This window comes from Cladophialophora bantiana (assembly GCF_000835475.1).
Source record: "Cladophialophora bantiana CBS 173.52 unplaced genomic scaffold supercont1.2, whole genome shotgun sequence".
Classification (NCBI taxonomy): Eukaryota; Fungi; Ascomycota; class Eurotiomycetes; order Chaetothyriales; family Herpotrichiellaceae; genus Cladophialophora; species Cladophialophora bantiana.
The window spans coordinates 797,541-814,306 of NW_015971576.1; the positions used below are offsets into that span (position 1 = coordinate 797,541).

The 16,766-nt window shown below is 52.5% G+C and overlaps 3 protein-coding genes across 3 annotated transcripts; 1 reads left to right on the forward strand and 2 right to left on the reverse strand.

Annotated features, from left to right (window-relative positions):
- Nucleotides 1-1,848: 1,848 nt before the first annotated feature.
- On the forward strand, nucleotides 1,849-3,438 carry Z519_01293 (uncharacterized protein; the record flags this gene model as incomplete). The annotated part of the gene is made up of 1 exon (XM_016759050.1): nucleotides 1,849-3,438. The coding sequence occupies one exon, from the start codon at nucleotides 1,849-1,851 to the stop codon at nucleotides 3,436-3,438; it is 1,590 nt and encodes a 529-aa protein (XP_016624378.1).
- Nucleotides 3,439-8,849: 5,411 nt separating this feature from the next.
- Nucleotides 8,850-9,776, reverse strand: Z519_01294 (uncharacterized protein; the record flags this gene model as incomplete). Its single annotated transcript, XM_016759051.1, has 1 exon — nucleotides 8,850-9,776. One exon carries the CDS (start codon nucleotides 9,774-9,776, stop codon nucleotides 8,850-8,852), a length of 927 nt encoding a protein of 308 aa, XP_016624379.1.
- A 4,695-nt stretch (nucleotides 9,777-14,471) lies between these two features.
- Nucleotides 14,472-16,014, reverse strand: Z519_01295 (uncharacterized protein; the record flags this gene model as incomplete). The annotated part of the gene is made up of 3 exons (XM_016759052.1): nucleotides 14,472-15,210; nucleotides 15,264-15,756; nucleotides 15,834-16,014. 3 exons carry the CDS (start codon nucleotides 16,012-16,014, stop codon nucleotides 14,472-14,474), a joined length of 1,413 nt encoding a protein of 470 aa, XP_016624380.1.
- Between the last annotated feature and the right edge of the window lie 752 nt (nucleotides 16,015-16,766).

The window sequence follows — 16,766 nt, forward strand, 5'->3', positions numbered from 1 at the left end:
TTCTCCAGTCAGAAGACTGGTGCGGCCTGGGACGAGCACATGCGAGCTGGTCTGGTCATTTTTAGGCTGATAGCATCCAGCTCTCAACACCCTCCTGAATGGGGATGGCCTGTGAGGGACCCAGGCAGTCGAATTCCATTTCGGTAGCACGATGAGCGAGGAAGCGGTATTTGGAAACAAGATATGGTTATTCGAGGTTTGGTGGGTACGCCGTACCTGCTAACGTAAGTATATAGCGCGAAGAGCAGGTGAAGATGGATGACTAAGGGCGGTGGTGTGAGAAGATTCAGAGCTCCGGCGACCGGCGGGCATCGCAGGAACTGAGGATCCGAGGAGGTCTGTGAAAGAGCAAGAGGCCCGTGCAAAGCTGGTACGAGAAACGGCCGAGAACGAGGGGACGGGGCTTACAGCAGCAAGACAAAAAAGCGAGCAAAACCAGCGAAATGAGCGAAAAGAGGGAAAGAGAAAGAGAGCAGCCTGGAAGATTCTCGGGATCGCTCGGGCTGTCGTCAGCGGCCGCCGAGGATTGGCCAGAGTTGGCAGAGCCCGACACAGCCACAGCAAATGCCTCAGCCTAATTGGGTCGTGTCAGCTTGCCAAGTCACGCATTTCCGGGCTGCAACAGTTGCGATGCGGCCGATCAGTCGCAACCATCGAGGCCAGAACAAAGTGACTCAGCTGGAAATGGCTCCGTGTGCAAGATGCGAGCAGCCCACTCTCGAGGTCAACAGAATACTGGCGCTGTGTGACCAGGCAAGAAGCAGCAAGCGGCTTATGCCCGAAAGGGACCTGGGCAGATGAGGCATCAGAGGCATCTGAGGGTATCTCATGTCACTGTGAGGGTTGGGTGATACCTAGATGTCCAGCCGTTACCCAGCCGTTACACCTACCACGGTAAATTACCGCTACCGGGAAACGCAGCGCCAATCGCCTACAACGATTTACCGAGCCAGGCCCCGAAAGACCTCTTGCTGCTTGACTACCAACTCCCACCCCGAAAACGCTCGCGGCCGACCCTTGTCCATCTTGTCCACCCCCCAGCAGGCCTAGCTTGCAGGGTCCCGTCAAAGCGTCAAGCATTAGCATCGCGGTGACCGCAACCCCGGCAATCCCTGCTGCCCTGGGTCATCACGACGACGTCACCCCCCACTCACCTCTCACCTCTCTACCATACCATCACCACACGACCAACTCTTACATTTTTCCCCTGCACTTTCCGCTTCCCTGGCTTGGGCTCTTCCGGCCGGCATGCGTCGCTTTTTTCCTCAACATATTCAGACGTAACCTCAGCAGCACTACTCTCTTTTCTCCCAATTGCCCTATTCGCACACTACAAACTCTTATTTCCCCGTCCCCGAAACAACCCAAAAAGCCATATTTGTCCATTGCTATTCCGCTCACATCACCGATACCTCCGCTCCCAGATCCCCTTCCATCCTTTTCGACATCGCTCTGTCGTCAGCCCTCCTCTTCCCCCGGCTACTCAAATATCCAGTCTGCATATAGATTTGCCACTCGGCCTCCCATACCTTTTCCTATTCCTCCTTCCCGCAAAGCCCACGTACCTTTGCGCCGAACTCTACCCAGATTCGATACCCACTGTACATTACCAATCTCTGAACAATTGTCGCACCCCGCGACTATACAACTGATTCAAGATCCTCGATCTTCGAATTGTCTCGCTCCTCATCTTCCTCCTGCACATCACCAAGAGAACGTCTCTCAAACTCTCCGCTGACGACGATCTTGATGCCACCATCGACGTCGCTATCCCTCAAGAGTCCTACCATCCGCATCCAGAAGTCGAGTCCTACGCCCACACCTTCGTCACAACAAGAACAACCGCCCATGCTGGCTCAGAGTGCGCTGGTGGGTGGATGGAACGACGGGTATACGAGCCCCGGGGGATATTTGAGCGCGCTGCCAAAGAATTTCCAAGACCAGCGATACCATAAGAGAGACTCGTCGGGATCCTCTGTAACCTCACTGGGTCCGCCCTCGCCTCTCAACCACAACACTATATACCCACACATTGTCGCCACTTCTGACTCGAGTTTTCCACCTTCCTACGAGTTTGATTACACCCAACAAACTCCACATACTGCCAAGTCTGAATCTGCTGCCATGATGTACCCCACCAATTTCTCTGCCGTCGACATGAGAAGGATACACTCAACAGGCGCCGACGAGCGTGCGTCATATGCCTTGTCCGCGCCGCAGTCGGTCTCGACAATGAGTCACAACTCTCCTGCGACGCCGCATACTACTTATGAGCCCGAGTACGACGAGAAAAATGTCTATGGTGAGGAAAACACTGATGGCGACGAGATGTTCGATTACTTACAATTCGACCCAGGCTACACCAACGTTTACCAGCAGTCATTACAAGATGTCTTTCCCGACCAACATTTTGCCAGTCCCATGGGTGCCTACCCTCCTCAAGCGCAACAGAACATGCAGAGGATGACCGTCAACGCCCACCGGCAGAACATGATGGCCGACAGACTGCAGGCAGCACAGCAAGACCACTTGCGAACAGACTCGCCGACGTCCAATCCTCGCGAGAAGTCTCCGTTTAGGCAAAACTCGCCATACAACATGCCGGCGCCTGCACAGCGGCCGCAGCCAACGCTGCAAAAGCAACGCACCTCGATATCGCCCAAGGAACTGATGTTGGACGAGCATGACGTCGACGACCACTCGACGCCACTGTTCGCTGCCGACCAGTCACAGTCGATGTTCGCAAGCCGTAGAAACCCATCGAATCTTTCGAGCTTCTACACCGCCGCCAGTGAGCCTTCGATACAAATCCAACCACAGTATCCTTTTGTCAGCCAGTCGTCGAGGCAAGCAGGTCAGGCAGGAATGCACGACATGAGTCCAGAATTCCCAGCTCATTTGATCTCGATGGAGTCGACTGCAGACGAATCGTCGGAGCCTGCCAGTCAACAGGCCGTGCAGAGGCCTAGGCCACAGTCGCAAACTGCTGCGCCTCAACAGCAACAGCCACAAAGCCAACAGCAGCGGCCGGTCGACACATCATCTGACTCGGGCACTTACTCGTGTACGTATCACGGTTGTCACCTGAGATTCGACACGCCCGCGAAACTTCAGAAACACAAGAGAGAAGGGCACAGGCAGTCACCGTCGTCATCTGGATCCACGAACTTGGCCTTGCGCAATTCGCAAGCTGGTCCGCACCGATGCGACCGAATCAATCCTAGCACTGGCAAACCTTGTAATTCGATCTTTTCTCGGCCGTACGACCTCACGAGGCATGAGGACACCATTCACAATGCCCGGAAGCAGAAGGTTCGTTGCCACCTGTGCACAGAAGAGAAGACTTTCTCACGTAACGATGCACTTACACGGCACATGCGCGTGGTCCATCCTGATGTCGACTGGGTTGGCAAACAGAAGCGCAAGAGTCAAAAGTGAAAGTGAAGCGATTTGAGCCAGCCATGAGGCTGATCAACTCGTTGACTAGAGGGCAGAACACCACGACGCCCGTTGACTGCGTGGCTGTGCGCCGAGTCGTTTGTATACCCTTCGCCTGGCACCAACAGACGGTAGACTCATACTACAACTCCCTTCTACGATGTGTCATTATTGGCGGAAGAAAACAGCCCCGTGGAGTTGGCGAGCTGGCGTGTTTGCTTCTGGTATGAGGTGGACAGACAGCACAGCGAGGGATTTTTCGGGGCGAGAATTTTTTTCCTTGGAGTGCTGGCTTGGCTTACCTCAGCATGACGTATGAGTAAAGGTCTGGTTCGTTTTAGCACTAGCGGGGGGACTGGAAGCCGGTAGGTCTTTCCGGATACAGCATGGCGTCAGGCTGGGGACTCGGTTGGGCTGGAATGACGATGACGATAAGACGAGGCTTCGCGAGGCGAGGCTGGCTATGAATTTGGAATGGGTTTACGCAACGTTTGAGACGGAACGTCGCAAAATTGTTTGTTGTATCTTTTGGGGAGAGTGATGCTGGATTCTTTTCTTTTTCTCTTGTGCACAAGAAGGAAAAAAATTGGGCGGCGGCTGGCAGCCCCTGCACGCAAAAGGGGGAAGACAAAACTCGTGTTCACTGTTGGACCAGGCGACATACTACGTTTGCATTGACCTTTCTTTCGTTATTGATAGACTGTACAACAGCTTGTTCATATCGCCATGATGATGTCTGTCTGTATGGAGTCAGGGTCGAAACAGAAGAAGGTGTGTGATGCGACATGCATGGGATGGCATGACATGATGCCGTTATGTATATATACATGAACATGAGGCTGTTGGATTAACGAAATGGTCAATCTTTCTTGTTCTTGATTTGCACGTCCCCTTACATTGTTCTCCGTGTTGTTTGTTGATAATCTGTCTCCTAGTGTAAGTGGGAAAGGAAGGGATGGGTTGTAATTAATAGTGATGGGTAATGATTCAGATATAATTAAATCAATGTATCGACTGGTATCGCGTCGCATCGCGTCGGACTACATTACATTCTTCTGTGGGCCGCCGGTCTTCAGGAATGTTTGCATGGTACGTGGTTTGGATAAGTTTCTAAGGACTTGTTGCTAATTAATTGTATTTATTCATCACTGGCTCGGTAGTCAACTGCCGCGGCGATATTTCTCGAGAGCTCGCTGCAGTGGAACTTGATCCATTAGTCTATCCCCTCCCCATGCATAGGCATGGCCGTAGTCGCCCTTTATTCCCGTCTGTCCACCGGCATACGCACTAGCAAGTAAGAAAGTCGATTCGTTTCATTTTCCGTATAATGAGAATGCCAACACGTGTGTACCTGTACCGCTACCGGTGCGTCCACGCGCAAGGAATACAGGTAGCAAGGAGACTGTACTGAGAATCTACCTAGTCTAGTACCTTTGTCTCACAGTAAAGTTGGTCGGATGGTTGGTTCTGCGCGCATTCTTGCCCCATCGGGGTTCACTTGTCCTCGTCCTGACCCCCCCGGTTGTCTCTCTCTTTCCCTTCCGCGGGCGGAGAAAGAGAGAACCAGATTCCAAGAATTAAGAACCAGCCAGCGGTGGTCAGTCAAGATCAGTCGACTCGTGGAACCAGAGGAACATCGCCTTCGCATCGGTATGCGAGCTGTTTGAGCTTGGAGTTGCTGGTGAGTAGTGGTGGAGTGGCTCTCTCCCCCCCGGGAATTCGCTTCCACATCGCCGAGAAGCAAATGTTCCGTGACCTGGACAGTTCTGCCGGGCCCCTTTGCACGGCTCATGAACGGGGCCCCAGGTATTCAAAAGGCTTACCTGTGGTTCACAGCTCCCTTGTACGCCACCTGGCTTTGCATCTGGTGATGATCCGCCCTCGGTTCCGCGGCCTGAGAGATAGCAGGGCGGCCTTCTCGGCCTCCTGTGGGCCATCACTGTACTCGATCTGGCAGGTCACAAACGACGTGCTTGCCGGTATCCCATCGTCCCTGAAAGTACATACTTGTTACACAACCTGATCAGATCGGCGCAGGACTGGAACTTTTGAGACGGCTCGAGATCGACCCCATGACCACGGCCGGTGCGATTCGATTCCACCCAAGTTGTTCAATCACCGGTGTCCAGGAGAGAAATACAAGAGTCACAACGATGATGGTGTGAACGGCCACTAGCATTAGATGGACTTTGGGCGTGGTATGTGTGCAGTTGTCTGATGTTGTGGCCTGACAACACGGGATTATCGATAGCCTTCCTTAGCCTTGCAAGGAGGCCTAAGATACTGACCCAACTCCTTCCACCACGCACCCCAGGACATCTGAGACAGCTGATAATCATGCATCCTGCAGATTTCTAGGACGCGAAATCAAAAAGATACGGTAATGTTGTTGAAACGTCCAGCCACTTGTTACGCTTATAGCAGCGGCCCATCCATCCATACTCGTGAGCACGCTGGGCGGATGCGATCTGAAGAGGATGCAAGGAAAGAAGTCAAAGTCCAAAGACTCTCGTTTAGGCACAAGCAATACGAGGTACACCGCATGTCATACCATTCACCCGTGATACCTCGCAAGAGTAGCATGGACGCGCCAAGCGAAGCATGTGACGACGGCAGAGACGACTACGTCCGACTCCGAATTCGGAGTACTTGTCCCCTAAGTCGACAGTCGCCAAGTCACAAGCGAAGACTGTGGCCCTGGTGGATCGGGGAGGCTCCCGCAACTCGGATTTGAGCCCTCCCAAGACCCGCCGAACCGAATGGCCTAATGGCCTAGATCTGTGGAGGACAATAGCCAGACCAGCACGAGAGGCTGAGGGATGATTCGAGAGACACGAACGGGTGCGAGACGCATCTCGGAACCCGATGTCGACTCGACTCGCACGGGTGAAGTCAGGTTGCTTGTCGGTCGGAAGCTTCTCAAGTGAACTGGTCTTTCTTGGGTTCACGGGGATAGGTAGGTAGTAGTATTAGCATTGTAAGTGATCACTGCGATCAGTTGGCATCCGAGACAAGGTTCCTCTTCCGATCGATGCGTCCGCTGCTCCGTAAATTTTCAACGACAGCCAGCCAACATAACACAGTAGTATACTAGTACCTAGGTGCCTCGTGGTCGGCTTAATGGAGCCGATCTCGCAACCAAAGAAGACTCGGTTTAACACGGTCAACACGGTCAACGCGGCCAGCGGCCACAACGACCATCCCATACCACGGGCCGCATCGCCGGGAATTTGCAGGGACAGACAGAGCGCCCTCGTAGTAGAGTTTTGCTGTCGGATCTGGCTGTCTATTACTAAAGATGCCTCGGATGTCAGATGGGCTCAAGCATGCGACTGACAAAGTTTACCATGGAGAATCCCCATGAAAGTCCTGACCCAGCACGAATAAAGCGGAAGCGATCGCGGCTCGGTGGCAAGCCGCAGGCAGCCTCTTCTAGGCAACGGGTCTTCACCGAGGCAGCTCGGCTTCGGGTTGGGAGTAATATTGGCATGCATGCAGCCCTACCACTGGACCATATGTGAGGATTTTAGGTGGCTGCTAGTGGTTCAGGCTGCTGCACGCATCGTATACTTGCTACAGTCATCAAGTGTGTCGGTCACTGATTACTTTAGCCTGCAGGCTGCGGGACCGCTTCAGGCCCGCATCCTCACCTGCGCATGCACCTATCTCCAGATTTCGTACGATCTGCACAAAAGTTGCAGTACAATTTGCAACGTCCCCAGTGACCCTGCTATTGATTAGGAGCCCACTACGATGTAGTACCCTATGGTAGTATTGCCTCCCTCTCTAATCGAATATTCCCCTCGGGGTAGCCGCTGGGCCAGGCTGGCATTATTAAGCGGGCTCGATACTACTCCCAGTCTGAATCCAGCTCAATGCCGGCTCGATCTCAACTCGATCCCGGTCCGATTCCAGCCATAGTGGTGGGCCCACTACAGTCGCTTTCGGCTCAGTGTCTTGGTAGCAAAGCGCATACTAGTAGTATTTCCGGGAATGAGTAGCAGTGTTGGATCAGGAAGACAAATACACTACCCCTAGTAGTAGTCTCTTGAGAATCTCCGAGAGCCGAGACTTCTCCGCAAACCATGATATTATAGTGAGGGCACATATAGTATTCTAACCGCGGTCAGTATGTGTTTGCCATCCAAAGCTTACGCAAAGGGAAAAGGAAGAGCGTTCGGAGCCGCAATCGCCCCCTGCCACTCAGGGTATCGGGGGTTAGGCTCGATCGATCTGTGCTTATCCCTTTTGGGCGAATTTCGTGATGCGGTTAAAAACAGACTTGTTGAACTTTAACCTGCTGGAAGGTACAGGTACTACTACCAGGATAATTTAGTCAGTAGTACTATTTTGCCTTCCCGGTGTTAGATCGGTTCGAACTGGTTCGAATTGAGTCAGCCTGATCAGCGATTCAAGCACCAGACTCCGTTATAGCCTGGTCTGAGACCGATTCCAGATCGATTCGACTGATTCGACTTAGTTTACTAGTGAAATAATAAACAAGAGAATTGTTCGATCCAAGTCGGCAGCACTGTTTCTGAAGATTATAATTTTTATCTCTTTAATTTTCGTATTATTTTAAATGTTAGAATTATAACTTCTCTGGTAGATATCTTGAAGTTTTATAATACTTATTACTAGCTAAAATATGATATATATATATATATTCATAATTATATAAATATTGATATTAAATCCATAAAATATATTAATTCATTTTAAACTGATTGGGCCTAGTTTGGGCCGTCTCAAATTAATCTCAAATTAACTCGACTTAGCTCGTACCGATCTCGAATCGGGTTGAATCTGTCTAGTCCGCCTATAAATCTCTGAAATCGAATCCGGCCCAGGCCAGAACCGGGCTGGAACTGGGCTGGACCCGGTTCAATACTAGGCGGGCGGGCATACTAGTATTTTCCTCCTCTTAAGACGAACGCCCATGCCCGACGTGCGCGACGGAAGAGACGAAGAGGCGGATGACGAACTTACAGGGCATATCCGGGTACTGACTGGTCTGATAGTAGTATTTTGTTGATTATTAATACCACTGAGATGGTGCTGAAATCGATGCGAGTTAACATCAGAACAGGCACTACCCAAGGCCAGCTTTAACAGTTGATAAAGATTATGAGAAACACCGCGAGCACCCTCCGGGCATGCCGCTTCGTAGATAGTCCTTCTCAATTGGCAGTAGATACTGGTAGTAGTAACCTTTGGGGAGATTGACATTCTCTGGGCCGTGCTCGTATCGGACTTGTGTCGCATCTCGTTGGTAGTACTATATAGGACTACTAGTACTACCAGTATGTGTATTAGACCAAATTGAAAATCCACCCGAGAATTTGGATTGAGTCGATCCCAAAATTGGACAGAGATGACGACGCTATCAACTGTCTTAGGACGCTAGGTGATCAGTCCAATAAGACTGTTCGCCCTGGCTGCACATGCTCGACATGGACGGGACGTGATTCCAGCTTCGCCATCCAATCTGGCATTTGGTCATTTTGCTGGCTGTGGGTTGCTGTCGAGGGCGTCCTGAAAGAATCGACATCAGTCAGGGCATTTGACAGCGTCCTCGTGCTCGATTGCACTAGGTTGACCAGCTTTCCGAGCACGGCAAACTCCATTTTCAATTTCACCGAGTAGATAAAACTCTTGAATGCCCTTTCCATAGTCCGAAGGCCTTTGTATTCGAGTGACAACAGAGCGATGTCCATGAGGATGATGATGGCGTTGATCGTAAGGAGTTCCCACATGACCCTCCTCGTGCCCTCCTTCGACACCAGGTGCAGAAGTTGCACTGTCTTCCACAGGTAAATACCCGAGATGATGAATTCTTGGATGCAAAAAGCCGTCATCTGTATTTTTTCCATGTAAAAGAGGGCTCGGTTGAAGGCCGACCTCTCGCCACCGTATGCTTGTCCATATTGAAAGACCGTGGTGAGGGTATGGAAGATTAGGGCATTGGTGATGATCATCCACTTAATCCCCTTCAGAATCCGGTCGTTTTGCAGTATGAGGCCAAGCCGCGAGTAAAGGACGAAAGATTGGCCCGTGATCATCATGACCCAGCCGATTGTGCTCAACATGAGAGCTCCCCAAAATGCCAGAACTTCAAAGTATTCGAGGATGAAGCCGAGGCAGTAGGGGATAATGCCGACCGAGGCGACGATGAGGGAGACGAAATACAGACCGTGCCATTCTCGGAAAGTGGTGAGGATGGTTAGGAGGAGTTCGACACAGTTGTAGAGCGATATTGTCATGCAGGTGACGACGATGATGGCCTCTGCTGTCCATTCATCCCGAAAATCTTGTGAGGCCTCGGTTATGGCTGACATTTTCTTGCCCTCCTCGTACCGGCCTCTGAACATCGATCATGCGGTGTGGAGGTGGTAAGGGGGCAGGTGTCAGGATTTGTGATAATCCGCCATGTTCAGAGATTGAGAGATAGGACACGGCCAAAGCAGGACCCGTTGATAGAATGACAAACGCTGAGAAAATGGGGCGATGAAGGGACGTTGATGTTTGTCGGAAATGCTGTCTGTGCTACCCTCTCAGCGAGTCGAGGACGATGTGGATGTCAAGGACGGTGGAGAAGATTCAAGCTAAATGATCGCAAAAGGGCCCCGCAGTTTCCACAATCTGGCGATCCCCCAGTTTGGCCGGGGGATGCCTAGGTACTAGTGTGCTTGCCGCCTGCTCTTAGGTACTCGTTGAGCCCACCTAGGCAACCACTCACCGGCAGTAGCAGCCGTAAGGAACTCCGTAGTACTAGGTGCCTATTGTGCAGTGGGTGCCAGTGGGTGGCCTCAGCGGGGTTGTACTGTACCTTGCTTAAGCGGAATGGTGCTAGTTACTAAGGAATGACTACAAGGGACTGGGTACTTCCCCTTCAGTCCACTCTATAGAAAGTATGCATGTACTGGATATGGTAGTAAGGAGATGTGCTCTCGACGTACAACTTTGTGTATTTCTCCTCCCTCTCTGAAGGCTCGGTTGGGTTGGCATCGCCCTGACTGAACCCGCTGCCCACTCCCTGCCTGTTGAGCTGCGTTTAATTGACGACCTTGCAAATTCCAGAAGTTATCTTTTTGGCTCTTCCGCAATAGATCCTTCGTACTCGGAAAATCGAGTCCTAGCCAATGCCGTGTACGCATGTTGGGATAGCAGGAGAGAGTTCGGCATCAACTAGGAACACTTTGGAGCTCAGACGAATGCATAAGCAAGGGACGACAAGATAAGTATGGTATGCTCTTTGAATACAGAGGGGCTGGTGTCCAAAAGTTGCAACAAAGGTCTAACATGGGCGAGGTCTCGACGAGCGACAAAAGATGGGAGAACCAAGTCGAACGTCGGCACGCGATGCCTCACCCTTTCATCACCTTTCAAAGTCGTTGCGGGCGTTTCAGTGGCTTCCGATGCAGCCTACAAGCTTCGCAAATATGTTCAGCAGCTGCTGCAAGAATGCATCATCCCTCGTCGACCCATCTGTCAACTACAGACTTGCTGGTCCATACGAGCACGCTCTAGCTGGGGTATTGTACCTTTTACCATCGCACAGGGACGTCCATCTCCAAACAAAACCCCCTTGAGCCCTCGCGTCGCTCCATTGAATCTACCAATGTGGGTTGTCCAGGGCAGCTCTGCGTGGGATTGGTCCGGCCTCGTTGGATTCGAGCGGGAGAGGCTGCTTCGGGAATACTTTCAGGCACCTGGGATTCTCAATACGAGGATTATCATGCAGCAATGCAAAACAATCACCCACCTGACTGTTTAACTCCCAATTTGGCTTGTGCTTTCACTTCTCCTGTGTACCTCCCGCGCAGCAGCTTGCGACCCTCGGATCCTGATATCACATCAACGGCAAATCGATGGAAGAGGGAAGCGCTCACAAAAGTGGGAACACTGTTGGTCATCAGGGCCCCGTTGCGTGTGCACGACGACATGCATGACAAAGTTCGGGTGCCCACGTGTATCCCGGGATCGAGCTCAGAGAGCCTCAAAATGAAATCACACTCGTCGTCCTTCGGACACTGCGGACAGGCACCAGCAGAGACCTAAAGGAGAATTATGTGGATACTATTAGCGGCGTCCGGATACCTATTTGGCCATAATGACCTTGACAATTGGAAATGTTCAAAGTCTCACAGGTGTCATGCGCCGTCGGTCAATGGAATCATAACCTCCACGTGTCGTTCTTGGAAATATCCTCGACCGGCTCTGTCCAACACGGAAGAAAAAATGCATCATCACACAACACGTTCCCTTTCGAGACGGCTGAACCATGTTGCGATGGTCGAGCTGAGCTGTGGTGTCCTGCTACCTTGTGCTACACAGGCTGTCGTGGACTAGTATGCTATCATCCTGCCCATGATCCGGACTTTGGTGAGATTCCCGGTCGGAAGCTCACGGCCTGTGGCTCACATGGCCAACTCAACAAATTCCTGGATGGTCAATGGGGCGGCTATCTCTTTGCTCAGTACGCGCATGCAGGAAGGAACAACAGCTGTGCGGCCACATCACCGTAGCTCAGGATGGGTTCGCAAAGGACGAGAATCTGCTGCATTGTGTCGGAAAGGAAGAGACTCGAGTTCGACAACTAGCCGAGTGTATCAAAACAAGCATTGGCGATGCCGGGAATCTTCGGCTAGGGGCTCTCAGCGCTATGGCTCAACGGGGGATCGTAGCCTTGGCCCGGTTCCTTTGCGACGTCGCTTGATCCCACGACCTCGTTGTAGGTAGATGCCTTATGGCGGAACTGCATCACCTGTGTTAACGCCGGAAGCGACAGTGTCTTCTCCGTAACGACTCCATCCTCGCCGAGCACGGATATCAATCGGGCGAGCCTGTCCGAAGAGCTCTGTTCTCGACAGACTTGCGAAGAGCTTAGCTCAGCGTAAAATTTTGTCCTGAGGCTGGCGTTGCTGGCCGGATCTTTCGGACCAAAGGCCGGCTTGCAGCGTCTTCGTAGCGATCGAGTGAGCGATAATGTATATGCTTAGGGGACCCTTGGCTGCGACCATGCCCCGTTCGGTCGCGTATGCAATAAGACGCGGAGCAGAGATCTAGACCGAACCTCGGCTTTCATCTGCGAGGCAATTGTCGTACACTAACTACAGTAGGATGAAGATCATCAACGGATACCTGCTGGCATTGGTTGGCAAGGGCCACGGGAACTTTCGGTCACTGGGGCCCTGCGCAAGAAGTTACTGGCGGTCCCTTGTCCGTGGGTCCAAAGCTGAACACGTTCTGCATGGGGAATTGAGATAAATCTGGCGTCAGATCTTGTCGGATCACAGGGCGGCAGGTAGCCTTGCCTAATCGTCCACCGTTGATGCTGCTTTAGCATTTCGAAAATTACAGCAGTTACAAAATGCATACCGGTAGAACCATACGGCAGAGAATCCACTGGAGCATCGGCATATGTCGTTTTATGACAGCCTTGCACGAGGAAAGACGCAACGATTCCGCGGTGGGCAATGTATAATGTAATGCCTCCGATGGTGCTGAGCCACAATGAGTACCCAACCAAACTCAGCTGTAGTGTGTCCAGGAATGGGAGGGAGAGGTTCGTCGGAATTGTCTCGGCTGTTGATTTCGGTTCCGTGGAAAAAGGGCATGCGGTTATAGCGCCGAAATGTGGAATTCCGCCTCCCACGCAATATCATCTCGGGACCGACCACACGGTACGGTTAGCGAAGAATGGAAAGATATCGCTTTGCATTGCTGCCCTGAGGATCGAGTGGCAGACACCTTTTCCACCGGAACGGCGGGATGCAACGACATCGAGTGCGCAACCAAGCGGCGAAGAGAAAACATGTGCAGGTCAAAACAATCCCGAATTCCAACCGTCGAAATCAATCAAACATCAGGCCAACATCCGGAAAGGCCACATGAGGCTGTCGCTTTGATGGCAGCCTGGTACCTGCCTAGAAGGGTCGAGGTCGTCGCCCCGATGCCGGAAGAGAGCCTCTATGCCCAAGATGTCAGTGTACAAACTCTTCATGATTGGCCCAGATAAAAGAACACAACTCGTGCGGCAGGGAGTGAGACGCGCCTCGACACAGTGGATGGCTGGTTGCTTGCAGGGTCGCCGTCGTAACCCCGCCGAATGGAGGCAGGCACGGTCTGCTCTTGCAGCCTACACGCCCTCCATCCCAACAGCTGATGCAGAAAACGTTCTCTGATCTTGCCTTGGACCCTGAACGAATTCTGGCACTTGGGATGCGTCATCGAAGCCCGCCGAACCTGTTGGCTGCTGTCAAACATTCCCAGTCTTGGGACGATGACGATGTGCTGGATGCCAGTCCAAGTCCATGGATAGACTTTGTTTCACGCTCCGATGTGTGGACCAATGTCGTCAACCGGCTCGTAATGGGTTTGAGCCTCTGAGCCTGTACGATGCAATATGGTTCCGACGTGTAGTCATGGATTTTTGATGGTTGGTGATCCCATCACCCCTACGGCAGCACCCGCCAATGAAGCAAAGGAGGTCGACTTGGACATGGTCGAAGAACAACTTGCTCTTTTAATGCTGCCATTCATCATGAAGAGTTGTTTTGACACTTCAATCGGCTGAAAGTGTGGCGCAGCAGGCTCATGACGTGACGTGACGGTGCTGTACAAAACAAGAGACGAGTCCTAACCTCGTGCGACCTGCCATGTACATCGTTGACGGTTAGTAGACCAAGGGCAGGAAAGGGACCACAGCGCTTCCCTGTCCCGTATCCTGTCCTCCAGATCGACTAGAGCACATGTTGGCTCGGATTACCTGTACGCAGATCTGAACGGGGCCAAGGGCCGGATTATTGTTTTAACAGCAATGAGAAAGTAATTCAACCAACCTAGTACATACTGGAGTGCATAATGCTGGACCCATTGGAATAGAAGGAGGCATTGGTCGCGTGGAAGACAAAGTTGTGTTACTGATGTATCATTTTGAGGACGTTCATCGCCGGGTTCGTACCAAAAGTTGCTGGCCTGCTATCCCAGCAACCCATATGTGTTCCTTGGTCCTCGCGCATGCTAACTGGTCAGTATTGGGCCGATAAGGATTTCTCCTCATGGTAGACTTCACGGGACTGCTCCCATAGGAGCCTTGCGGGCTGGTTGCACACATTCGCCCACCATAGGAACGGGGCCATGCGCTCGAGCAGAGCATCTATATCGCATAGTAACTCGCCGTAATACTCGGCTATCTTTTCGATATACCAGCCCCTGTGTCTTGTGAAAGAAGCTGCGATCCCACCGACGGTGAGCACCCACAAGAAGATATCTGACGGTGGACCGTATTCTTCGATATCGAGGATCGGAGCCTTCAAACACCTTCGGAGCTCCCCAGCCAACCGTGGCTTGATTCCGGTGGCTGGACTCAGGGGGAAAAGGACCATGTCACTGTAAATGCTCGCCGCTATGCGCGTGATGTTGTTGAATGTATCCACCCCGCCGAGATCATCGCTCATGGGTGGCTGAAACCAGAGGAGTTTGTTCTGTACCGCATTCCGTTGCAACACGATGTCAGACAGTTCAGGTGCGTAGATGCCTCCTCGCACATGGTGGTCGAGAGCGACAGTTAGATCGCACATCAGTTGAAGAACCCTGAGAAGATCTTTGTCGACCTTGAATGAGTCGAAGGCCGAGCCTAACTGGGAAGAGAGGCGTTCGGCGCCAGCGTCCAGAGTGTGAAGGCCAGCGTCGACAAGGCTCGTCACCGGGGCTGGCCAGACTTGCGCTGGTCTTTTCCCCAGGATGGATGAGAAGTAAATGTCGGATCTGGGAGCTAGTGTTAACTCGGAGCAGATCCCAACGAGACTTGATGAACATACAGCAGGACTGTATCTCGGACACCATAAGTGTCCACTGCCTCAAGGCCCCCTTTCAACGCCACCAGCTGGGCGACAGCTCTGACGTGCGGTTCGACGACATTCAGCATACTGAACAGATGGAGGCTTTGGGTCTTTGCGAGGGGAGAAAGAGGGTGAGGCTGTGGTGGAATCTGTTGCGGCCGTGTGCCGTTGACAGCGAGGATGATTACGGCCAGAATCAGCCCGTCCGAAGGAGGTCCATTCATTGATTCGATTTCATTTCTGGCGCAGTTCAGCGCTTCGGTCTGATGGATGGACGGCGCCCGGACCGCGAGCTGGGACATGTCATCCTCCTTCTGGCCCCGCAGGCATAGCATCTGCTTGGTGGTAGCGAAGATGAAGGTATGCAGGACGAGAGGAGATGCCATGACCAACTGCATCCACGCCGCCCTGAAGGGTATGACAATCTTTTCCAGATCGGTGGGAAGGCATTGCGGCCAAGTGAAACTCAGTGCTGTGGAAGCGCGTGGTCATGAGTAACGAGTTACTGTATGAGTTGAAGGCCACGGTTGCCTCCGACTTGGTCCTTACCATGATCCATCGCCTCATGCGCGTAGTGGGGGATGGTATAGTTCGCAAAGGGATCTATTCTCGCGGCACTCAGGATCGTGGACGGATTTGGTTGAGGACTCGTTTCTTCGTCGCTGCTGTTGTTCTGTCCATCCACAGTGCCGTTCGTCGTGGACGTCGACCTCTTCCTCGGTGGAGGCATCGCTCGCCATCGGTGCTGGAGCCTGCGCTGGCCCAACGTTCTCTCCTTACTGACTCGCGAATTAGACCAACATTTGAATCGGTAGCGTCATGTTGCCGGCGTCGGTACCTTTGTCTCATGTCACCTGCTGAGCAGAAGCTCTGGCTTGCTTGAGGTTCGTCATCCGCAGCGACAATTCAACCCTCCAGTCACCGCAATTTTTGAATCAAAAGCGACGGCAGGGTGAACTCTGCCCGCTCAGGAGAAAATTGTCGTCTCAATCTGGACAGTCTGACATGCAAGCGGTCTTGTGCCATTCGCTTGTGCGGCTTTGTCAAGCGAATGCACTGGCTGCACTCCTGCTAGGCCCGCGAGTCGAGCGCTTCCGTCTGGTTTGGAGGGTTTCATGCTCTTGTGCTTGGCCCCCGCGTGTCCTCGTCTCAGTCACGGTTGAGCCAACGGAGTCGAATCACGTCTTCGTGTGGTGCGTGACTACGACTGACTAAACAACTGACGCTGGCTCTTTCGTCCGGGGAGGGAGCTCCCAAGCCGTACATGTCACCCCAATGGTTGAAGAGGTGGGACGAGAGGGCCTGACTAACCACACATTCAGCTTCATTGATTGGCTTTGGCAGCTCGCCCTCACCTGTTGCTTGGAGTTGGGGCCCCCCAGGACCATGGTCAGAATTGTGCCGCGCCGCAGAGAGCCTTAATTATGCTCCGACACGAAGGTTTCTTTGTCATCGACACCTCATCGATGCTGGCGAGGAAGA